Source organism: Cupressus sempervirens, chromosome 7 (assembly GCF_028749045.1).
Source record: "Cupressus sempervirens isolate cs-2001-9-10 chromosome 7, ASM2874904v1, whole genome shotgun sequence".
Taxonomy (NCBI): Eukaryota; Viridiplantae; Streptophyta; class Pinopsida; order Cupressales; family Cupressaceae; genus Cupressus; species Cupressus sempervirens.
Genome location: NC_143124.1, coordinates 488,276,040 through 488,299,930, shown reverse-complemented (window position 1 = coordinate 488,299,930; position 23,891 = coordinate 488,276,040). Strand labels below are relative to the sequence as shown.

Below are 23,891 nucleotides of genomic sequence, written 5' to 3'. Positions count from 1 at the left end.
TTTAGAAAGATATTTTTAAAGGTTCTTATTACATATTAGCTCACAATAAAAAAAATTGATCTAGCTACATACAAATTCTAGAATCCAAATAATAAAACAATAAAACTAACTCAACCCATGCTAAATGGCTTACCTCAAGATCATGCACAAAAGTAATGTAGACCATGAAAAATGGCAAGAGTTCACAAGAAATTTTAGAAAAACATATCATAGTAGATATTTTTAGAAACAAACAAGCCATAATCTAGTCTTTATATATACAGAGAGATATTTTTGAAGGTTCTTATTACTTATTGGCACAACAAAAAAAATTGATCCAACTACATACATATTATATAATTCAAATAATAAAATGACAAAACTCATTCAACTAGTGCTAAGTGCAAACTTAGCTCAAGATCCTACACAAAAATAATGTGGACAACAAAAAAAGGGCAGAGTTCACAAGAAATTTTACAAAACATATCATAACACATATTTTTAGTAAGAAATAAGCCATAACCTAGTTAAATTGGTCTAGTTTCTGATTAGTTGGGTTGATTACAAATTCCTATAAAACTTTCATCAAATTAGGTGCAATAAAATGAACAATCAATTGTTCCCAACTAGCAAGATCAAATACAGTTTCAAGGTGATAAAATTGCATATGCAAATGCGTCACTTGAATGCCAGGAATGAAGTGAATTTCCCAACTTATAAAAAATGGATGGATATAAAGGCTCCATACACTGGCCCAACAATGGAACCCAAGGATGTAAGCATGCATGTATTGGCACACTCTCCATGTGACGATCCAAAGTATCTATTTTTGTTATTAATATGGGCATCCTATATGATTGAGAATGTTATGAAGTACTGAATCCAATAGTAAATTTTCCCATGTCTCCAGAAAATGTAGCATAGGTTTAGGGTCCCTTGGCTCCCAAGAATTTGTAGCAACTATTCTCACTACTAGAAGAATAACTTCAATGAAGAGTTGAGTGAAAGGAGTTGAAGAAGCAAGTTCTTCTTCTATGTAAATGCCATAATCACAAGGCTCATTCCCTTTTAGAAGCCTCTACCATAATGAAATTACCTCTAAACCATGAAAAGGATGTTGAAGTGATTTCCAACCTTGAAACATTCTTATAAGAAATGGAAAAGAAAATGCAAATATAATACATGACAAATTGCACAACTTGTTGTCTTTATATATACAAAGAGATATGTCTAAAGGTTCTTATTACATGTTATCACAACATAAAAATTGATCTAGCTACATACATATTCCAGAATCCAAATAATAAAACAATAAAACTCACTCGACCCATGCCAAGTGACTTAGCTCAAGATCCCACACAAAAAAATTGAAGACCAAAAAAGATGGGCAAAGTTTGCAAGAATTTTTGCAAAAAATATATCATAGCAGATATTTTTAGAAAGGCACAAGCCATAACCCAGTTAAATTGTTTTAGTTTCTTATTAGACTAATTTATTACAAATTCTTGTAGAACTATCATCAAATTACGTACAATAAAACAAACAATCGGTTGTTCCTAGCTAGTAGGATCAAATACAAATTTTCAAGGCAATAAAATTGCATATGTACATGGAACTTGCATGCCAGGCATGAAGTGCATCTCCCAACTTATACAAGATGCTAAGATGAACTCAATTATGCTATACTATGAAATTGTTTTAGTTAGAGTGTGGATGCAAATGAAAGATGGTCTCAATTTGACTATAATGTTGATGCAAATGATTATGAATAATTTACTTGAAGAGTGAATCCTATCGTTGGATTTTTCCATGGGTAGGAGGTAAATTATGTTAACTATGATTAAATGAGATGGGTTGAGTTGTGTTTCAAATATTGGAACAATATGACAAAATGAAGGGCAAGGATAGAAAAGGCTAAATGAATGGCTAGGATAACAAAGCCTCTTATGGATCCATGTGCTCTCAGTCATCTTTTCTTGTTGGTTGAATTAATTTGTTCCTTTGGTGGTAGGTGATGAATTTTAGGATTTATTAATTTAAAGAATTAGTTGTTTTTGTTGGAATTCTTTTAGAATAACTGGGGGGGGGGGTGAGGGCGCGTGAATCAATTATTCAAGGTCCAAATTGTATAAACAAAACTTTCCACAGATTGGTGAACCCATAAAACATTCTCCATGCATGCATCCATAAGATTATACAATCACAAAAACTTGTAGGTTACTATCAAATCAACTTGTAGAAATGTAAACATGAAACATAATAGATTCATCAGCACACTTGACATAATGATTTATGTGGAAACCCAATTTAGGAAAAACCACCAGTAACATGCTACTCTTTTTCACTCTTCTAAAGTGACGCCCTATGAAAGGCCAACCATGTTAAAGGATATAATACACACTGTTAAATGTGACCCTGTTAAAGGATTTCAATCACCCTGTTAGGAGTAAGCCTTATTAGAGGACTTTAGACCATTCACTTGGAATGTCAGCTAGTTAAAGGATTTACAAATGACTGCTACGTCAACCTTAATCCAAAGGATTTAACCTGGACTAATACAATTGTTAGAGAGTAACAGTAAAGCTTTGATTTGATAACAACTTACAACTTCATTTGCAAATTACAAATCTATGTTCAGTCCTCAATTCTACTTGGCCTTCACACTTTGCAGCTCTGATAACTTGTTCACCGTTCAAGCATTCATACCCTTAAGCCTTCTTGCTTAACATATCAATGCAATCTCTTCTCTTAGGTCACTTGATGAAGCAAAACCCTTGACTCCCTGTCTTTCTTAGGTTCTCACACATAACTCTTTTTGCTTCTGACCAATCATTCCTATAAATAGAAAATTAAGATCTTTTTTCGCTCATTTTCCATCGTCCAATTTCGAGTTAGGATGGATTAGGTAGGATACAATGAATCTATCCCACATTCCATATCTCTTCTAGAAACTTTTCCTTGATTGCTCTTTGAATTCACCTAAAAATGATTTACCTTGAATTCTGTGCCACCAGCTAATCAATCTTATCTTCCACTTGGTTCCCACATTTCAAGAAAATAAACTTGTTGGCATAGATTCATCAAATTCACGATCTTTTAAATAATGCAGCTACTTGACATTATTTAGCTTTTGATACTTGGCACATACTATGTTGCTTGGCATCCTTTGTGAAATCACTCGGCATGATCTAAAGTTTATTGGTGCTCAACATAAACTAAAATTTACTCGGCATTCATTGTTCTACTCGGCATACACTAGAATAAACTTACTTGGCTCCAACTGATTTTCTACTCAGCTTGCATTGTCTTTGCTCGGCACCTACTATCCACTCGATTAAGCTTGGGGGACAAACTTTGTGTAACTTGTTCTTCTAAACTTTCTTAGTGTAACCACCCTTTGTAACCTTGAGTAGATTATCAATACATCATGTTATCACTGTCTTAACTGATTCTTGTACTTCCTTATATAAGCATGAGTCAACCTTTCCTCTAGGTGCTATTGTTACATCTTTTGATCAAATCCTCTTCATCAATAAAATAAGTGATAGTACTTAAATCATATAAGTAGTTGTTTTACTAGCAAGTAGCAAGTTTGACATTAGTGACAAAACAATGATTGGAACATATTGATCATACTTGTATGTTCTCAACAATCTCCCTCTTTGATAGTCTTCTTCAATCTGATCTCAGCAATCTCCCTCTTTTATTGTTTTCAATCTACTCTCAATAGTTTTGGCTATGTATTTGATTTAAATGGGTTGGATTTAATGATTTGATTACATGATATAATTGATTGATTAAAATTAATTATGTGGTTATTTTATTTTTGTGTTTAATTAATATAGATTGCTAAAATTTAATTACTTTGCCAATTTTAAGGTGTATATAATTGGTATGGTCATAAAACATACACAAACAATCCCGATTGTAATTTGCAGAAAAGACACTAAAATATGTAACCAATTAGCTCCAAAACAATATTTGAGGCAAATCATGCCATGTGGAGTATATCACAATATGATACAATCATCCTTTACCTTGTTGTGTTTTCCTTTTACTAGATCCAATCTAATAAGATTCAAACTTGGTCATTGCAAATAGTTGATTCAAAAAGAAGCCTACATAGACACCAATGTTGTACTTGGGACAAAAAATCTTCACATGTGGAGAAATCCATGAAAAGAAACCTGAATTGAAACACTACAAAAACCATCTATCCATGTTCACCAAACTACACAACCCTAAATGCCAATATAGGGCATTCTCCAAGCGTGATCAATCAATCCATCATTAACAACCAGCCTTCATGTCGCCAAACAACTCATCAACTTCATCAAAATGGTAGTTGGGAACCTATGAGCATAATAGTGCAATATTCATTGTACAATTCCAGTTTAATCAAAACTACATATAGCCAACATCTTATGCAAAAGAATGTACATCTCATAAGGTCTTCAAATACTTTTCCTACATAATCCATCTTAACCAACTTCCATCTTTTAGTTATACCTTATACTACATTAGAATCATCATTAGTACACCAAACCATCTTCTAAACACACAATATTGTTGAAACACTTGTAGTCCTCCAAGCACTCATCCTAACAAATCAATCATCAAATACTTTTTTTACATATTATTCATCAATCAATACTCCTCAAAATTTTAGCAATAAATCTTCATCAACCAATACTCCTCTTCACAATCTCAACTCCTCAACCTCAACCAGCTAGCAACAATACCACCAGTACTGGACATCAATGACAACATAATGGTACAATGCTAAAAGAAATTTATTAGGAGTCACTTTTCATGATATATTCAATTGGTTTATATTAATATTGAAAATTAGTTTTTTTTCTCTTAAGACAAATATTATCATAAGCTAACAAAATACAAGTGATAAATTAGACATTCTTGGCTACTCATCTTTACTACTCTTGTTGGATTCCCCAAAAAAGGATTTGAAGAATTGAATAAAATAATTCTAAAATTCTTGTTGATTATTTAGGATAGAAAATAAAAATTTAGATCCTTCACTCTTCTTATGTCATATACAATCTTACAATAAAGGTGGATTGGGCCTTTTGGATCCCAAGGCACAAGGGAGTTTATTTAATTTAAGGGAAAAAGATAATTGCGTTTGTGTCAAGAGAAGAATAATGGGGAATGTTTATTTGTCATTATATTACTCATGCTACAATGATGAATAAGCAGTAGGGCATAAGTCTTGTACAATCTATATGGAAGGTTTGATAACAGACATGCAAATTTGTAAATTGGAAGAAAGACTATTGACATCAATATTTTAGATCTATGATCTTTTGAATGGTGAGTAGATTTTGTTCAATGCTATCATCTTTCCTTAAAATAGGCTCACTATTTTAAAAAGATGTTAAATAATTTATGATATTTAGGAAATACAAGCACTGCAGTGTGCTTACATTTTATTTACATAATTTCATTCAATCTCAACATATAGTACAAATTAGTGTTTACAATTATACATCATCCATCATTTTAGTCATCCTCAAGGAAGATGCAACATTTCTGTGGATGCATATATCTGATGAAGTGTAGGTCATGTACAATTTTATTTTGCTTTGAACTCATCAGATGCTTGACCCCTACCTTCTCCAAATCTTGAAATTAAAGTGATCATAGAAAAATATTCTATTTGATTTCTTTTATAATACAGGACACCAGCTATAGTTTTTTGTTAATATATAGTGACAGTGATATAGGACTACTTCATACTCCTTTTAGAAGGTACCTAACTGCACTATAAATGAGACATACATACCATATCCCCAAGTGAAATTTGGACTTGTGACCTTCCCAAGAGTTTCAGATGCCAAGAGTTAATGTCAGGAGTTAATTGTATGCCCCCACAGTGATAAGTTGGATTGTGAGCAAACAGAATGTCAGTTAAAAGTCAAGTAATCATACTGAAACCTATTTTGCAGGGTGTGAATAGGGTGTGAATATGGTCTATTATGTTAATGGTTATGCTTGTCCTTTGAAAATACTGCTACATAAAAAGCCCTTTGGACCTATCCCATGAGGTGCAGCAAAATAAAACCCTTAACAAACTGCATTCTAAATCAATTGGCAACATCGAAAAATTATGTAATTTCACAGATGTCATCTTCAAACATAATTTGTCTTCCTCGGTCATCCTTTTTACAGGCATCTTCAAGCTGATCAATGTCAACAAGAAACAAACGGTCTCCATCTCTAATGACATCAATATCATCTATTTCTGCACATTCTTCATTTAAGACTTTGACAGGAGTAAAACCAAATTTTTGACCTGCAAAATTAACCACCATGTTACAAGCTAGTTTCAACATCTTCTATAAGAATCCTATTTAGCTCATCAAAAGAAGAAACAAGTAGTATTGTCAAGTAACAGGAAATGTTAAGAATAAGTACTTGCCTCCAATTCTCAAAAGTTCCTGAATTGAGTCTGGTAAAAGTATCAGCTTCCTTGATTGATTGCTTATTTTCGAACAGATTGGGTGATCTCTGTAAATTGTTACTCTTGTAGGAAGGGAAGAATTTGTTTGCAAGGATTTTGAGGCATCAAAACTCTTTCCACCAACGCTGAGGTTACTGTGAGAATGCATTGTGACTATACCAAACAGTGAATTTTGGAAATTGTTAACCCTTTTTCTCCTTTGAGTTCCGGAAGCCCCGGGGGCAACTGAATTTTCAAAATGATGAAAACTGATTTCCTCTGAAAGATCTGAGGGTTTAGTGATCTCTCTATAATTTCTCTCATCTGGGCAGGATGAAAATACTGAATCTTTAATGGGTATACAAAGATGTGAATTAGTTTTCTGAGATTTTTCTTGGAATAATGCCACTAAGTCTTCTTGCCCTAGCTTTTCTGCAATTGCCATGGGTGTCGAACCATTACAATCTACTTTGTTCATGTCTGCTCCTTGCTCTAATAGACATTTGACCGCATCAATGGATCCCTCATTAGTTGCAAGATGAAGAGCTGTAGATCCCTCCTCATTTGTTGCATTTATATCTGCTCCGTATCTTTGCAAATCTTTGAGCATTTCCCAGTCACTCCTTTGTACAGCAATCGATATGAAACTGACAACATCGCAAGACTTCAAATTTGCTCCCTTCTCCCATAGTAAATTTGCTATCAATTCATGTCGCCCAAGAATCGCTTCCCATAGAGGCACACTTCCTTCTTCATCTGTTTTAGAATGGCAGAATTTGGTCAAGGCCGAAGAAGTTTATTTTGTACAATGAAAAATCAGTGATTCGGAAAATATAAAAATCACTGGATTATCCAGCTTTTGCAATTGAACGGACTTTTAAGCTCACTTTCAGAGTAAAGCGTATACTAAATAACAAGCTACTGGAGACAACATTTCAGAAATCTACAACAATCTTCTAGAATGAGCAAACAAGTATCCAAGGGTACCTTTGCTGTTTACATCTGCTCCATACTCTAAAAGAAGGTGCACACAGTCTTTGAATCCATTTGCCGTTGCAATGTGCTGAGCACAGAATATATAAAAGATTGTGTCATATTGCTGTTCCAATGTGCTGAACATATAATATCAAAAAGACTGCTATATTTGTCTTTTTCCACATCAAAATATATGCCTTCAAAAGTAAACATGTCAGCAGTAGCAAGGGGTGAAGATATACTAAAAACTAAATGCAAGATACAATTGAACAAAGTATAAGAAAAGTTGTTCTAAAATTTACCAAAGGCGTGCGGCTGCTGTTGTCTGATTCGTTAGGGTCCATCCCTCTATTCAACAACCGCTTCATAAGCAGAGAATCTCCTCTCGAAGCAGCAAAACAGAGACTGACAGGCACATCCACTCTTCCATTTGCTAGCAACTGTTCTGTCTCTCTCGAGATATCCTCAAAAGCTGGGTCATTCATTTCCTTTAAACTCTGCAATCATACATAAAAGATCAGCCTGCCTGCCAGGCGAAGTATGGGAGAAATTTTTTGAGGCGAGTTAATTCCTAAGCTTATTGTCTAATATCTTAACAATAATTATGCTTCATAGCAATTCCAATTTGCACGAATGGCTGCAGATTTGATGTTTTGTTCACTGTGGTGACAAATGGGAGAATTTGTTGTAATCATGGGAGGCTTTATCAAGTAAGCTCAAGTGCTTTCCACTGCTATCACATTGGCTCAGCTGTAGTAGTTTATATTATCATTGTTTGAACGGTGACATATTGCTTAGTTGCGCTCTCAATCACTAGTTAATGATGAACCTAGGGCCACATTTACCTAGCAATCAGCTGAAAATTTTGACAATCATTAACCAGGCATTGATGAATGATGGTTTTCGCACACAATGGAACTATCGTAAGCATTTGCATCCTTGAAGATTACTTTCGATTGCTTTAAATTATTAGAGAACTGGTTTCAGTCAGAATTAGCAAAGCATTAGATGAGAGACATCTGACTTGTTTTGAGATGCGAGATGCATCCACTCGAGGCATACCTAAATTCTTAGTCTTTGAAGTCTACAAGTGGAGGTCTCCATAGAAGAGGGTCTGGTATATAAAATATAATTCATTTTAAGTCTAGACACCCATGTGCGATGGAATAAATTGCAATCTTTTGTGACTAGGCTAGCTACGTAGCGCGTTTGTTATTAGTTTATTCATCCTCTGTATTGCATACAATTTCATGTTTCATCCTAAGCAACAACATGGCCTGTGATTTGCATTTTTTTAAACTACATTAATATATGGTTGAATAACTCCACTTTGACACAGCTTGGCAACTTAATTAGTAATTCACCGTTGATCATCTAACTGGGTATGCTTCAGATTTCATGAATAACTTATGTTGAAAACATCCATGGTGATTTGTTCAAGGTTATATTTTCATATGACAAGGTTACATACAGAGCCTGAAAGCTACGAACCTTAAGGAGGTTGTTCATGATAATTGTTCCATCTCCAATATTGGATTGAACAATATTCATGAAAGAACTACGGTTCAATCGCAAAAGTTGGGAAAGCTTCTTCGTGCGAACTGTATATGGTTGAGGCCTGTAACAGAGGACTCCAATTTCTCCAAAAACATCTCCTGCATGCAAGTGTCGAAGAATCTGATAATGCAGTATACAATATACATTAGAATCATCATCACTGGAATATTAATTTTAAACACGGAGTGGACAACAGAGCAAAGATTAAAGATTCTATTATTAGCTAGGAATAACAGACGGGTTCACTGCCAAACTATTTATCTGAAGTCGTGCTATCAAAAAAACTTTCTATACAAAATGTATCTTTTCTAGACCACAAACAGAATGAGAGTGATAGTGTTAATTATGAAATGAAAAGGCTTGATCTTACATGGTGTGAGCCATCCTTGTATACTATTACTTCCTGCAATATAAAATGAAAAACCAATGTTACATTAGCTTCATGTAACTGTTACAAACAGCTTTACAGTGCACTGTTTGATACAAGGGACTTAATGGAAAGATTTGCCTTAGAAGCTCTATTGGCAAGAACGAATACCTACCAAAGCACCTGAGACTAACACATAAAAATCTGTAGGTGCTTCATTTTGCAAAATGACATCCTCTTTTGGAGGATAATATTCTGCCTTCATCTCTGAAACCTAATGAACATAAAAGATATTATAACCTAAATTCTTCCGTGCATTTTTCTATAACCCACCAACAAACTGTAAGGCACAAAAGTAGTCGTCTCATTAACATATTCACACAACACTAACCAGCTGGAAAAGAAAATCATAGGAGACTCCTTCAAACAGATATACTTTTTCAACATCATGGTAAAACAAGTGCTTTGCAATGGTTGTGCGGATGGCCTTTGGGAGATCGTCTAAAGTTTGTTGTTGTTGTAAACCCTCCGTTCGAAATTTCAAACACAGATGAGCTAGCATTTGATCTTGCAGAAGTGGCGGCAGCTGATTTCGAAATGCGAAGTTTGATGCTGCTTGAATTGTATCCCTCTGCAAGCATAGGTGACCACACACATCAGTAAAGTTTGTCAGTTACGATCACAGTAGAATATTAACTGGAGGGATTTCTGGGTTCAACTTCAAAGAAATAATCATCATTGTTTTAAAAGATTACTTACAAATCTCATTGTTCGGCTCGTGCCATGCACAACTAGGTTTGTCATGTTCCCTATCAAGTATGCAGTCAATCCGAGATTAAATAACATGTAGAAGATATCAAACACCATCTCCCTCGTGTTCTGAGCATGTAAGTCTCCATACCCGACAGTAGTAAGAGTAGTTATGGACCAGTAAATTGCAGCAACATAGCGAATCCAGAGATCTTTTTGTTGGAAATTCGGAATTACAGCACCAATCCAGGTTTTCCTCCCATCAGGATACCGAGCTGCCAGAAGGTAATTAAAGCACCCCGCACAGTGCACTGCAAACAGAGTAACCTGCACAGTTGAAGCCAATTGTAGCTTCAAATTTATGTTAACTCTCTACCTTTGTGCAATCACAGGTGAATTTTCAGTGTTACTCAAAACTTCGGTTATTAACTTATTTCTTTCACTTACACACACTAATTTTGCACAGCGTGTCCAAAAATAGTTGAATCGGATATTTTTCTCAAGCCTGCAAGGATTTAAACACAACTTTTTGACAAATGCTTGAAGAATTTGTAAAGTTTTTTTAATTAGAGTATGTAGAAATTTTGACATCATTTTTGTGATCAGATGTAATCCACTAAAATAATTTACATCAACATGTTGAGCCACAATCTGTGATCCGTCATCAGGAGAAAATAGGCCAAATTAACTTCCAGGTAGTTATGTGTTGTGATGTTGAAGAAACATGCAACGAATTGTTAAAAACAGACGTGAACGAGTGGAGGGGAGTACCTTGCGAAAAGAGCACTGACCCTCCTCAAACGCCAGAGCCGGAGCATATTAAGAACGCCAAAAGATAAGTTTGTTCTGAGATTGGAGATGAAACTAATTGCCTCAAATGGTATTGTTGAGGAAACGTCAAAAAGAAACCATGTGCAAATGTACCTACAAATAGAACACAGACCATTATTTTCCGTTTGAGATTGAAAAAATGATCTGCCCAGAAACACCGGAAAATTACCTTTTGGAAATATTCTTGTGATCATCCTCTAACAAGTATGTTCTTTTGTCGAGAAATGCAACGAAAAAGGTCATGATTATATCCGTTAAGAAAAAACCGTCGACTACAAGGTCTGCAGCCAACAATGGTCGACTTGGCGCAACAATAAAGGAAAATTCAAACGGTGAAACCCATGCTGAATAAATAACCAGCACGATCAAGAATGTCTCCCATGCCCTGCAATATTGGACAAAATTTAACTTTTCAGATACCTTTGCACATGAATCAAAACAGTCACTTTCTCAGAATGTTATAAAATTTCTGTTACAGCCCATTGGTATTTTATGGTTTCTGCGGAGTCCGCTGTACGAATGATTGGAACGTCGCATACAAGATTCCAGATTCGAGACACCGCATGAACAAAGAAAATCATTTGAACAGTGAATATCTGAATCGTTATCGAAGGACATCGCTAAAAAATATAGTAGTCAATCTACTAATATAAAGTAGAGCGCGTGATCATCGGATAATCAAATCTCCATTAAGGGTTAAAATAGGCGCTGGTTAATCTCAATACAAGTATTTCCTTGTATTTAAGGAGTAAGTAGTTATGTAGAAATCAATTCTACGGGGAAAAGTAAAAGTCGGCGAGATATTGGAATATGGAAATCCGTCTCCATTTTATGGCGACATCGGGGTCCCATTCTTGTAGAACCAGAATGAAAATGACACCTATTCACATAAGATGTTATCGTTCTAGTTGTGAACATGCCCTTTCCTGTGGTCAAGACAAATTTCAACAGTTGCGCCCCAACGTTATTTCCTGGAAGGATCTAAGAATATAGGTATTTTAAATATTTAGTTTCAATATTTCGTCTCAAGATTGAAAAATATACATTTTCCAATCCTTTTCATAAAGCTTGTGTTTTAAGGATTTTTAGCCAATATCATTCCAGACAAAATGTAACAATGATAAAAAATAAATTAAAAAATTAAACAGAATTCTTTTTGAGATTCAGATTCACCAAACACAGCGAAATTTTTTCCTTTTGGAATCTTGTTAATTAGATTCGGTAGAAATGCTTACAAATTTTGGGCAGTCATACATTAGAAATAAAGCACTGCGGGAGAACTGATGCTTCCCTTCCTATAATTTGCAAACAGATAAAAAAATATAAATACTTTTGCATATCTAATACAATTACTGCATTCTTGGAGGCAGCAGTTGTATTTTGCTAAAGATGTACAAACCAAAAACAGCTCTGGATTTTGAAAAGGATTCCAGAAAATCCACCAGAGAAAAGTGGAGGAGATCCATATCAGTGCGGGCAATCTCTACTTTATTGCTAAATTAGATCATGTGAAAAAAATTTGATTCAATCTTAAACCATATTCTGTGATCCGTCCTTAAAAGAACTCTCTGTGACTCTTGAGCATCATCAGATTTCTTCTAATTTCTTCTAGAACTTCATGATTCTAATAACAGATTCTCACCCAGCTCAATCCAGAAAAGTTGCTTTAGTATACTCCATTTTTCTAGGGCGTGGTGGATCGAAGAAGAAAAATGTTCCATCACCCAATTCCCCCTACCTCAACACAGCACCCGTCAAAGCCCTCGATAGATCGAGAGATAACCTCAACCCATCATCCACGTTGTCGATAGTGATGCAATCCAAACCATGCTACATACGTAAAATGATTGGCACCATCGTCTGTCTAGAATTCGGTAAGCCTCGTGTTAACGTGTTCAAGGCTGTTCAAATAATTGCGCCACTCAACTACAATCACTCGATAAAAGACCATAAAACAGCTTTTAACTATGTCATGGCTTTGAAACTCGCTACTCAATTAACATTTCAGTTGTGTATTAAATCGAAAAACTGGGTTACAATGGAAATAATATGAAGTCCATTTTCCGTTGCAGATTTTTGTGAAACTGTAAAACTAGTGAAAATTCCTTGTGCACTCGGAATCTTGATGAATCTCGAAGAAATTTGTCATCATTCCATGGCGACCTTTTAGAAAGAACTTTCCGGAATGAAAGGCAGAAAAGGACAAATGAGCTACAGGGATTTGGCAGGTATATCGAACTCCAATCCCGCTCTAAACTATATTAAAATAACTCCCAATCCCTGACAGAACGAAGAGCATCGCACTCAGCCGTCCCGTAACCTATCAAAACGTAGTTGAGAGACAAATTGTACACTGCATTTGTTTTACATCAGATGTCACTGGGAACGTGATTTATAGCTAAAGTAGATAACAGGTGTGGTTTTCTTTTGAGCTGTACTGTACAGCTTCACATTTCGAGTTAAAGTTCATTTATCGGGTGGCCATTGAATGATGACGAAGTGTTTTCTTCTCAATCCGTGTTTCAAGAATAACGTGAACCAAAAGGATTCCATTTCTTAATCAAAGACACGGCATTTAATTAGGACTCTTTCTGACCAAAAGAGTAAAAGATCGAGATATTTTCTTCTTGGAGATAAGAGAAATGAACCGAATTTACTTCTGAAAAGACGCGTGTGGACGTCATGAGCCGAGACCTGGCCACTCTAATTTGAGTGCTGCAAGCATTTCTTTAATGATTTGTTTTTGTGAAATGACCACAAAGAATTTGACGGATGGACGGACGGACGGACTCTTTACAAACGAATCTGCAAAAGAAAATTTAAGAAAATGACCAAAAGAAACGCCTTCAAATTTACTGACTGACAAATGGTGCACATAGATAAAATAAAACCCCTGCAAGACGCGGCTTCAAATTATTCAGCACAACGCCAAAAGTTTCGGCAGCTATGACTCGACTTGAACATAAATCGATATCGGATCTAACTTATCGCGCATCTCTGTTAACGAAGTATATGCTTAGGCACGGCTGATAAATACCGCACAATGCCGGCAAAAATTGCCTTTCAATACACCAAAACAAATCAACGGACTCTCACAGTAGGCCATTCTAAACAACGCATGTTTGACAGGTGTACAAGAAGAAAACACATTAACGCACCATAAATGCCTATCATTACGCCATTTCAAGAACAGACGTACACGTTAAATAAAATATATTTTCAAAATAAAAGCCGAAAAATACCTGTAACGCGGATCGTAAGGCGAGATAACAAATCTCCGAAGCTTAACTCTCCGATTGCTCCGCGCTCCCAGCGATGGCAACATGCCGCTGGAATATGTGAAGTGGCTGTCCTCCACAGACAACTGCTCGTCTCCGATATTCGCCATACACATAAATCCATCATACCAGTGGTTCTTTCCAGCCCCCATGCTCAAGGTTCGAATCTCCTGGCCTGAAACCCCTACAGATTTACCTGCAAATTATATTTATAGAAAAACTATAAGACTCTTGTAAAGCGTTCCACAAAATACAATTTATCAAGAGATAAAGTCGGAGCAAGGGGGGTCCTCGTCCTCGCTCTCACATGTACCGCTGCTTCCTCTCATCGATCCACGATTTGAGCAGCCCGGGTCCATTCCGTGTGAGATGTTTTCAAACAGTATATCCTTCCTGCATATTCTCGATCCAACCGCTAATAATCTCTCATCTTCAACAATACAATTTTCTCCATCTTTCCGGACAGAATTCAACGTTGATGAGCTGCTAAATGAATGTAAATTGCCGCTATTTGTTGACTCCCTACCAAAAGTACAGTCTTCCGCTAAAGTTGTCTACAAGCTAAACCCTAATAAGCTTTAGCCGCTTATCTGGTAATTTCGGTTCACAGAAAACGATAGTTCATTCAGTAGCCAACTTTGGCTGTATGTGTCAGTTCCGCGGCGCTGCCAATAAATTTAGAAGTCTCCCACTTCCCCCCCCTGCTCGTGACTGTAGAGTCTACATCATATAATTCAAGGCTACGAAAAAACAAGACCTAAAAAAATGTGAAGATCATTGCCCTACCTCTCATCTTTAACACCGGTATTTTGGTCCCACTGGTTTCCATTGATGCGATACACAGTTTATCACGCGATCTAATAGTCGATTCAGCCGCTCAGACGAGTGTTTTGACTTCATTGACATTTATAGGGTATTTATAATTTTATCGACCGCATAAATAAGAGACAAGGTGAAAGGAGTTAAAAGTTTGATTTAATGGTAGGGGTTGCGTTCCACCACAAACATCATTATGTCTCTTCACAAAGGGTTTCATCGTGCAATTAATGGGGTTCTTGCTTATTTTTAAAAAAACGTATTAAGGATTAAAATCTATTGGGAGTTTCTTAATCGTAATTAATTGAAAATAAATCGAACAAGTGTTTGTGATTTCTAAGTGTGTCATTTGAAAAGCTTATACTATGATGATGATTCATAGTTATTAAGAGAGAAAACTAAAAGTAATATGTTTTTAATAAAAAAGAGAGTAAAAATATTACATTAATCTTGATAAAAATAATTTAATAAAAAAACACAATAATGGAAGGAAGAAAAAGAATAGATTAAAAATAAAATAAGGATTAAAGTTTATGTAGAGTCTTTGTAATTTTCTTAATTATAATTAATATAAAATAAATAAAACAAGAATTTGTGATTTTCAAGGGTGTCATTTGTAATCATCAATTCCCACTAATAAATTCATCATTGTGATGAGAAAAAGAAAAAGAAAAGTAGTGTATATATATATATTTTAAAGTAAGTAAAGAAATTGTATTAATTTGATAAAAAATAAATAATTAATAAAAAGAAGATTAGAATGATAGAGGGAAAAGAATAGATTAGTGTGAAAAGTAATGTGTTTATTAAAAAAAAAAAAAGTAAAGAAATTGTATTGAATTTGATAAAAATAAATAAATAATAAAAAGAAGACTAGAATGATAGAGGGAAAATAATAGATTAGTGTACTAATTATCTGAGTTAATATATTAAATAATTACACTTAAATTAATAAATACTAGACATTAAAGAGTTCATTATTAGAAAAGGTGATGTAGATGTTTCTCTATATGCATGTGTATATTTTTGGTATACTATATTGTATGTATACTAATTATTCTCAAAATTGTTAAATAGACAATTGAAAAAGACAAATATATATACTCATTTTTTTAATTTCTTGTATTTTAATTTTGTAAATTTTATATTAGAAGAATTTTTTATGGAATCCTAATTTGTTTAACTTTTTGATAGGGAGCACATGTCATAGGAAAACTTCTTTTGATAAAAGTCAAACTTATGACTAGTGGACTCTTTAAAACCGCTCAATTTCACCAAATCAATAGCTCATTGACTGACACAACTTTTTACTTACCACCATCTAGAATGTCATCGTATTGATTTGTAGAATTAAACACTCAAATTCTTCGTTCCAAAACCTACACAAATAAGAACATAATAGAACATGTATAACCATTATTTTGTCTCATTATAGAATTGATTTCAAATTCATGAGGGCCCTTCTACTTGAATGTCCCTTAAATCTTGCTAATATCTTTAATTATTGACTTAGTCAATCTAAAGTTCAAAACACTGTGAGCCATCACCAAGAGTGGCTTCAGCTCTTTAGTGTTTGGAACAACTTGCAACAATACCTCTACTCTTAAGTAGTTTGTCATCTCCATGGTTTTTCAAACTATCTTTTAATAATTTTATATTACAAATTTTCAATAAAACTAATTAATTTTTTTTAATACAACTCAACAACTCCTTGCATGGTCCACACTCGAATCGTAAGCTATGACGAGCCCAGTTATCAATTTCCTTACGAATATAAAAATAAAATAAATCATAAATAAAAAGTGCCTAGGCATGTGTTGGAATTTAATTCACCTGAGCTAAAGTGTGAAGCTGTGAACCTTTTGAGGTGTTGACTAGTAATTTGGACCACCGCTTACATAATGTCGGCGGAGATGGCCGAAAGAAAGGTGGTGATTTAGGTGCAACTAAATACAGCGGACCTGAGGAGGCTACGCGAATGAGTTAAGGCGGAAAGCATGCAACATGCTAAAACATGTCGGTATCACCGCCACCCTTGCGCTCGCTTCCAGAGAAATCTTTGGTCGGCGTGAAAACTCCACCAGCCGACGTACGATCCAACCTTTTTCCATAACTTGTTACTGTTTTAAACTAAAGTCATTGTTTGTCAGTCATGTTCCAACCACTCCATTGATTTAACTGAATTATTAAACCACTTCATTTTTTGTTACTTCTTGGTATTTGTAAATGAGATATTTGATGTGTCCTTATAGATTGGAGAGCGTGGTTGGGAAAGAGGCGATGTCGATGCAGTCGAAAATTTGCCTAATTAATTTAAAAGTCACAGAACAAATTATTAATTAATTTAAAAGTTAATTTATTGTATGACTTTTAAATTAATTAATAATTTCAGAAAATAGTCAAATCAGGTGTATTTTTTGGCTATTTAGTCAAAGACGGGAAAGAAGCTACTGGTTGTTTCGACTAATTTCTCAATACGTAGAGTACCTAATTGATATGTTGAAATTTGTCTAGTTTTTTGGTGAACTTCCATAGGTGAGTGAAAAGTTTAAAACTAACATTTTGATTTTCCGCATTTACAGAGCTCTTTGTAAAACTTGTAAAGTGTGAGGTGGTCTAACGGTGTCATTTTAAAACATTTGCTTGGAACTTGATATGTTCACACCCTATAACCCACTCACCAAAGAAAAGTATTTTGAGCACAAATGGACCAATCAACAACTAAGAAAGCTAAAAAATGATCAACTATTAGTACATGTGCTATCATTTTTTGACACTTCTTTTGAGCACTAATTGAACTTTTTGAACAACAATAGAATATGGATGACAACTAGGCTATTTCCCCTATATTTACTACCATTTACCTTTGGGTATCATTTATGCTACCATTGCCATATTTTACAAGTTTAATTTTGTTTAATGATAATTAATATAAAATTACATTTTAATTTAATAAAAATATTATTTGATATATGATTTTTCAATTTTTTATTTTTTAAATATAAAATAAGTGTAATTGTATAATAAGTTTAGAGGCACGAGCCTACAACATAATGGTAAATTGTGAGTCTCTTATCCTTGATCAAATTGATGAGAAACATTTTGTTATAGGTAATAGGCCTAATGAGATTTTTTTTTTTCTTTTAAATATAATTTACATATAAATGTTCCAATCTTGTAAATTAAGAAAATATTTTTATATTAAGATTATTTACAAATCTTGTGCTCATTTGAGTCACATCTTAGAATTCTACAAAGATGTCCCTCTTGGGATTTAAACTAGGGTCTCCACAATGAGAACTCATTACTTCAACCAGGTAAGTTAAACCCCTTTGACTAAAATAAAAGATATATATAAATGAATCTTAACATAAATATCGATTTTTTTGGAAGAAGATTCAATTAATAATCAAATCATCTTTTACTCTTGTGAACAAATAATGTTTCATTAATTTGTGATTTTTTATAATAATTATTTAAAAAATTATAAAGATGCATGATAAAATAAAAATATTTGTAACAAATAATAATTTTCAATTACATTTGAATAAGAAATAAATTGGATCTCCCTTGCATTCTAAAAAGTAAAATGAAAAGTTTTATTGGAAAACAAAAAATTACATGTGTGAGTGGAAGAATGAAAATATGGTAGTTAACATTATCATAATTGTTTTGTAGAATTGTTTTTTTATGATAAAAGCAGCAAGAGAGTGTTGGCATGTGGAACAAACATAATTAACACATTAACATCACATTAACTGTAGCTACCACAATCATAACATAGAATAGCAACCATATTATTACCTCTATCAAAGACATAGTATGAACCATAGTGTAGAAAAAATAAAACTAGTAATATAAAAATCTTTAAATCGAAAATTAACATAATCTCTTTATCACACAGGACGGATAATAAAAGTACTTTTAGAAAGGTTTCTAAGGCCATGCAGGCTTATACAAATTAGAGAGAAAAAAAATAACAAAAAATATAGCAACTAAGGTTCAACATTTCCTCCAAGTCACTTGGATCGCAACATAGCAGTCCACTCTACCTTGAGGAACTCAAACAACTCCTTGTAATCATCATCACTCTTAGCCTTAGTTCCTGTAATTCTCTCCTGCATCACATGCAAAGAGTGACAAAGCATGCATGTATGACCTTAATGGAGAACTTGTTGGAGTCCTTGATATGCCTATTAAACCCACCCACCTCTTTCTTTAACTCCTAAACAACACCCTCGAGTGTCGCCAACTAGTTTTTTTATGTTTCTCAACATCCTACGATCCGCCTTAGGGGCGGTAGTGTCCATCTTTGAAATATCCTAGAAAGAAACCAGTAGGGTAGTGGGGTTGGGGGTGGGATTATGGGTTGGGTTTTGCAAAGGGTCGGCGAGGGGGGAGGGGGGAGGAGTGGCTTTATCTCAAGGGGGGTGGACTTACGAGACTTGGCAGACGAGTGGGTTGAGGACTCATTAGTGAATTTAACAGCAAAGTTATCAGACTCCATATACTCATTTATCTTGAGGGTCTTCTTGAATTTTTCCTTGGCAATTCTATTAGCCCTGCGATCAGCATGGGTCTTAATGTGTTCACCAAACTCAACCGTGTAGACCTCTTTCTTTCTTTTTTGGGTGACCGTGTGTGTTCAATGTTTGTCTTCTCACTAAAGCTAGGGGAGGAAGACTTTGTTTTGGTCCTTTTCCTACTAGTTTTGGCACAAGAGCTACTAGCATCATGGGTTGAGCAAGGAGGGATAGCTTGATTCATTATATGCATAGAAGCATTGGTGTAATGCCTACCCCTAGTTGACTTTTTTCATTATATTGTCGAATTATTTTAGGCTTGGTTTACGTTTTTGTTTATGATTATCGGTACTTGGTTACCAGATTTGATTACATATATTTCATATTTAGTTGATATTTGTGTTGAGTTACTAAGTTAATTCAATTATTTCATGATTATTTCAATAATGATATATGTATGTTCATTTAATGAGTTTTTAGTTATTTAATGATGTTAGTTAGATGAATTTTTTTTACGCATTTTCTATGGATACTTACCCCATACTTGCATGTGTATGGTGTGTGTGTATGTTTTCTTTATGTTTGACGTTTCTGATGTGGTTGAGGAAGGGAGTCATAGTCACTTGCTAGTCGAGATCTGCACAATACACCACTTCCTGCCATTGCCTGTTTAGTTTAGAATATATGTGTTTGTACATGCATGGATTTTATGTAGATTGTAAGTACTAGGTATCAACTTCCCTTAATTGTTAGGATGAGTGTACCCTATCACATAATTTCAATGGTATAAGTGGGGAGATAACTCTTGAGTATAAATCCTAAACTAAGCCAATTGTCCTAGAAAATATGACAAGTATCTAAGTTAGTTTCACCTTTCTAAATTTGTCAAGTGACGTGAATTCATGATTTTTACCCTAGAGTTTGTTTTGGTATTTTGTCCTTTATGATGGATTTTCGTATTTAGTCTTATGGGTCTATGATGATTTAATTAATTGATAATTTAATTATTTAATTTAATAGAAATTTTATAAAGAAAATTCAATATTTTAATTATATTTAATTAATTAAGAAATTAATTAAATAAAGGAATTCAATTTTAAGATAAAGTTATGGTTTTAATTGTGGCGTAGTTATATTTACTTAATTTAATGATAATTATTTAGGAGTTTTATTTTAAATAATAAACTCTAAATAATATTATTGGTTGAATTAATAAATATATTATTAATGTCTCATAATTAACTAAAGAGAGAAAACATAAATTTAATAAAGTTTATATTAATTAAATTGCATAAAGCGTATACATGAAATTAAAATATAACAAATTAATTAAAGGGAGAAAGAATTATTTAAAACATAATGGTAAATTGTGAGCCTCTTATCCCCGATCAAATTGATGAGAAACATATTCTTATAGGTAATAGGCCTAATGAGAAATATATTTTTATTTTAAATATAATTTACATATAAATGTTCCAATCTTGAAAATTAAGAAAATATTTTTTATATTGAAATTGTTTACAAATCTTGTGTTCATTCGAGTCACAACTTAGAATTCTACAAAGATGTCCCTCTTGGGATTTGAACTAGGGTCTCCACAATGAGAACTCATTACTTCAACCAACTAAGCTAAACCCCTTTGACTAAAATAAGAAAATATATAAATGAATCTTAACATAAATATAGATTTGTTTGGAAAAAGATTCATTTAATAATCAAGTCGTCTTTTGCTCTTGTGAACAAATAATGTTTCATTAATTTGTGATTTTTTATAATAATTATTTAAAAAACTATAAAGATGTATGATAAAAATAAAAATATTTGTAACAAATAATAATTTTCAATTACATTTGGATAAGTAAGAAATAAATTAGATCTCCCTTGCATTCTAAATAGTAAAATGAAAAGTTTTATAGGAAAACAAAAACTGACGTGTGAGTGGAAGAATGAAAATATGGTAGTCAACATTATTATAATTGTTTTGTAGAATTGTTTTTTATAATAAAAGCAGCGAGAGAGTGTTGGCATGTGGAACAAACATAACTAACACATTAACATCACATTAACTGCAGCTACCACAATCATAACATAGAATAGCAACCATATTATTACCTCTATCAAAGACATAGTATGAACCATAGTGTAGAAAAATTAAAACTAGTAACATAAAAATCTTTAAATTGAAAATTAACATAATCTCTTTATCACACAGGGCGGATAATAAAAGTATTTTAAAAAAGCTTTCTAAGTCTATGCAAGCTAATACAAATTAGAGAGAAAAAAATAACAAAAAATATAGCAACTAAGGTTCAACATTTCCTCCAAGTCGCTTGGATTGCAACATAGCAGTTCACTCTACCTTGAGGAACTCAAACAACTCCTTGTAGTCATCATCACTCTTGGCCTTAGTTCTAGTAATTCTCTCCTAAATCACATGTGTTGGCTCCTTATTTAACAATTTTGAAATTAACCAAGAAACTAGACTAATGCATCTAAGGCTAGCAAATTCCTATGATGGATACACTAGATTGCAATCTTGGGCCAACTATAAGGCATAACTCCTTCTTCACTTCAGGCTTTGCAAGACCTAGGTAGGTTAACCTTGAGTTTATGATCTATGGTACTAGTGCAATTAAAACATAAATCTAAACCTATTAATAGCAGATGCAACCCTTTTTATCTTCTGATACTTATGCAATGGCATAGAAATGAGATAGCTACAACTCATATCCCATGAATCAATAAGCTAAGTGAGGGTTAATTATTTTTAGCCCACTACAAAACATGAAAAATTGAATTGATTTCGATTAAAAGATTTGTGCAAATGAACTTCATATCAACTTGCATATGATTTAGTGATTAATGCCTTATCCATTGAAACATAGAGTCATTACCAGCAAGATGACCTAACTTATTTGCTTTACAATTAAGTTTGTCAACTGAAATCTTCAAATCCCATTCTTATGAAATATTCCTTTCATACACCCAAAAACCCTATTAGAACACTGAAGCTCATTTACTTGACTCCTTGAATCAAAAGCAACAACAGATCTGATACACAACTCATCCAAGATGTCTTAAATCAAATGAACCTTATTCACTCAATTTCAAAGCTAATGGCATATGAATAATTAGGAGATAGAATTAAAAAACTGAGATAGTACATGTAAATCCCCTTGTATATTCATCCATGGAAGAGACTGAATACATAAACTGGTAAAACTAAATATAACTCAAGATACTTCACATAATCTAGCATCAATCTCCATTTATCTCAGAATAACAACACACGAAAAGAACTCAAAATCTACACAAGAGTGGATGTGTGGTCTTTACTACTAGAGCATAGCTCAATAGGCAGGAAACAAAACCAACTACAACCCTGGTTTCACAATAGAACACTGCAACCCTGTTGGTATCACAAAGAAAACTGCCAACCCTTACAATGAAAGAAAGAAAGAATGATATAGGATGAAGGAATTCTCGGATTTAATCTCTAACATGTGTCCACTCGGAATTCAATCCCTTGCAACTGAATAACCTCTCTCTTCTTTCTACCCATCTGATCTAATATGGTTTTCATCATTATTCTCTAACTGATTTGTAAATATCTCTGTTCAAATGATGAAAACCATTCTATTTGCCAAAATATCTAAAAACATCTAGAAAAATGATAAAAATTCCATTTAACTAACTTAGATGTGATCAAGTTCAACCCCAACTGCATTTTCACTATATTTTACCCACATTCAGGTCATTACCTCATTGGAAATCACAACTAAACTTTGATACCTGAATTAGGTTACAAGTTAGGAATCTAGGAGAAAACCTCCTATAGCTCAAACAAATTACTTCTTGTGCAAAACGAACTCCAAAATTGAAAAGTTCATCTTCTCCTGATTCTGGCGATATATAACATCGCTATATTAGCCTCTTAGAAACCTCCAAAATCTTAGTTTGAAAAATGTCCCCCTCTGCTAAAAAACTCAGGTCTGCAACTTTAATATTTTAAATTTTCAAAAATTTAAAATGATCTAAAGTCTGAGCTTTAGAAGAAGGCCCTTTTAAATTTTAAAATATGAACGTGCAACAACTTTGAACTTTGAAAAAATAATTTAAAATTATTTTTTATTGCTTTCAAAATTTTCCCTACCCTCTAAATTAGGGTCAAACTTGGTTTGACCTCTATGACACGTGGCACTTCGTGATCGGTTCATTTCTGCACATCTGCCACCTCATCGCCATGTGGTGCTCTATTGTTGGTCGAAACATGCATCTACCACATCAGCATTTGAGCGGGGCCAGCTGCCATGTGGTGCATGCTCGCAATTCTGCATTGCTTATCTAGTGAGCAT

General features: G+C 33.8%; 1 protein-coding gene across 3 annotated transcripts; it reads right to left on the bottom strand.

Moving 5' to 3' along the window:
* Positions 1-5,391: 5,391 nt before the first annotated feature.
* Positions 5,392-15,112, bottom strand: LOC149547677 (potassium channel KAT3-like). Of its 3 annotated transcripts, none has more exons than XM_089791755.1 (14): positions 14,984-15,112; positions 14,162-14,393; positions 11,089-11,304; positions 10,860-11,012; positions 10,536-10,593; positions 10,098-10,415; positions 9,730-9,969; positions 9,514-9,612; positions 9,342-9,374; positions 8,906-9,091; positions 7,717-7,911; positions 7,427-7,502; positions 6,419-7,195; positions 5,392-6,292 (listed from the first exon to the last, which is right to left on the bottom strand). In XM_089791755.1, exons 1-14 carry the CDS (start codon positions 15,024-15,026, stop codon positions 6,105-6,107), a joined length of 2,814 nt encoding a protein of 937 aa, XP_089647881.1. In that variant the 5' UTR covers positions 15,027-15,112; the 3' UTR covers positions 5,392-6,104. The 3 variants fall into 3 exon arrangements, with proteins under 3 accessions (XP_089647881.1, XP_089647880.1, XP_089647879.1); XM_089791754.1 differs by having other exon boundaries at positions 14,511-15,084; XM_089791753.1 differs by having other exon boundaries at positions 14,505-15,076.
* Between the last annotated feature and the right edge of the window lie 8,779 nt (positions 15,113-23,891).

Coding starts and splice junctions, on each gene's coding strand:
- LOC149547677 (XM_089791753.1), bottom strand. CDS start 14,556: ATGGACCCGGGCTGCTCAAATCGTGGATCGATGAGAGGAAGCAGCGGT. Junction 11,013..11,088: donor CACAAGAATATTTCCAAAAG/GTAATTTTCCGG, acceptor TTCTATTTGTAG/GTACATTTGCACATGGTTTC. Junction 7,912..8,905: donor TCATGAACAACCTCCTTAAG/GTTCGTAGCTTT, acceptor GTATGATTGCAG/AGTTTAAAGGAAATGAATGA.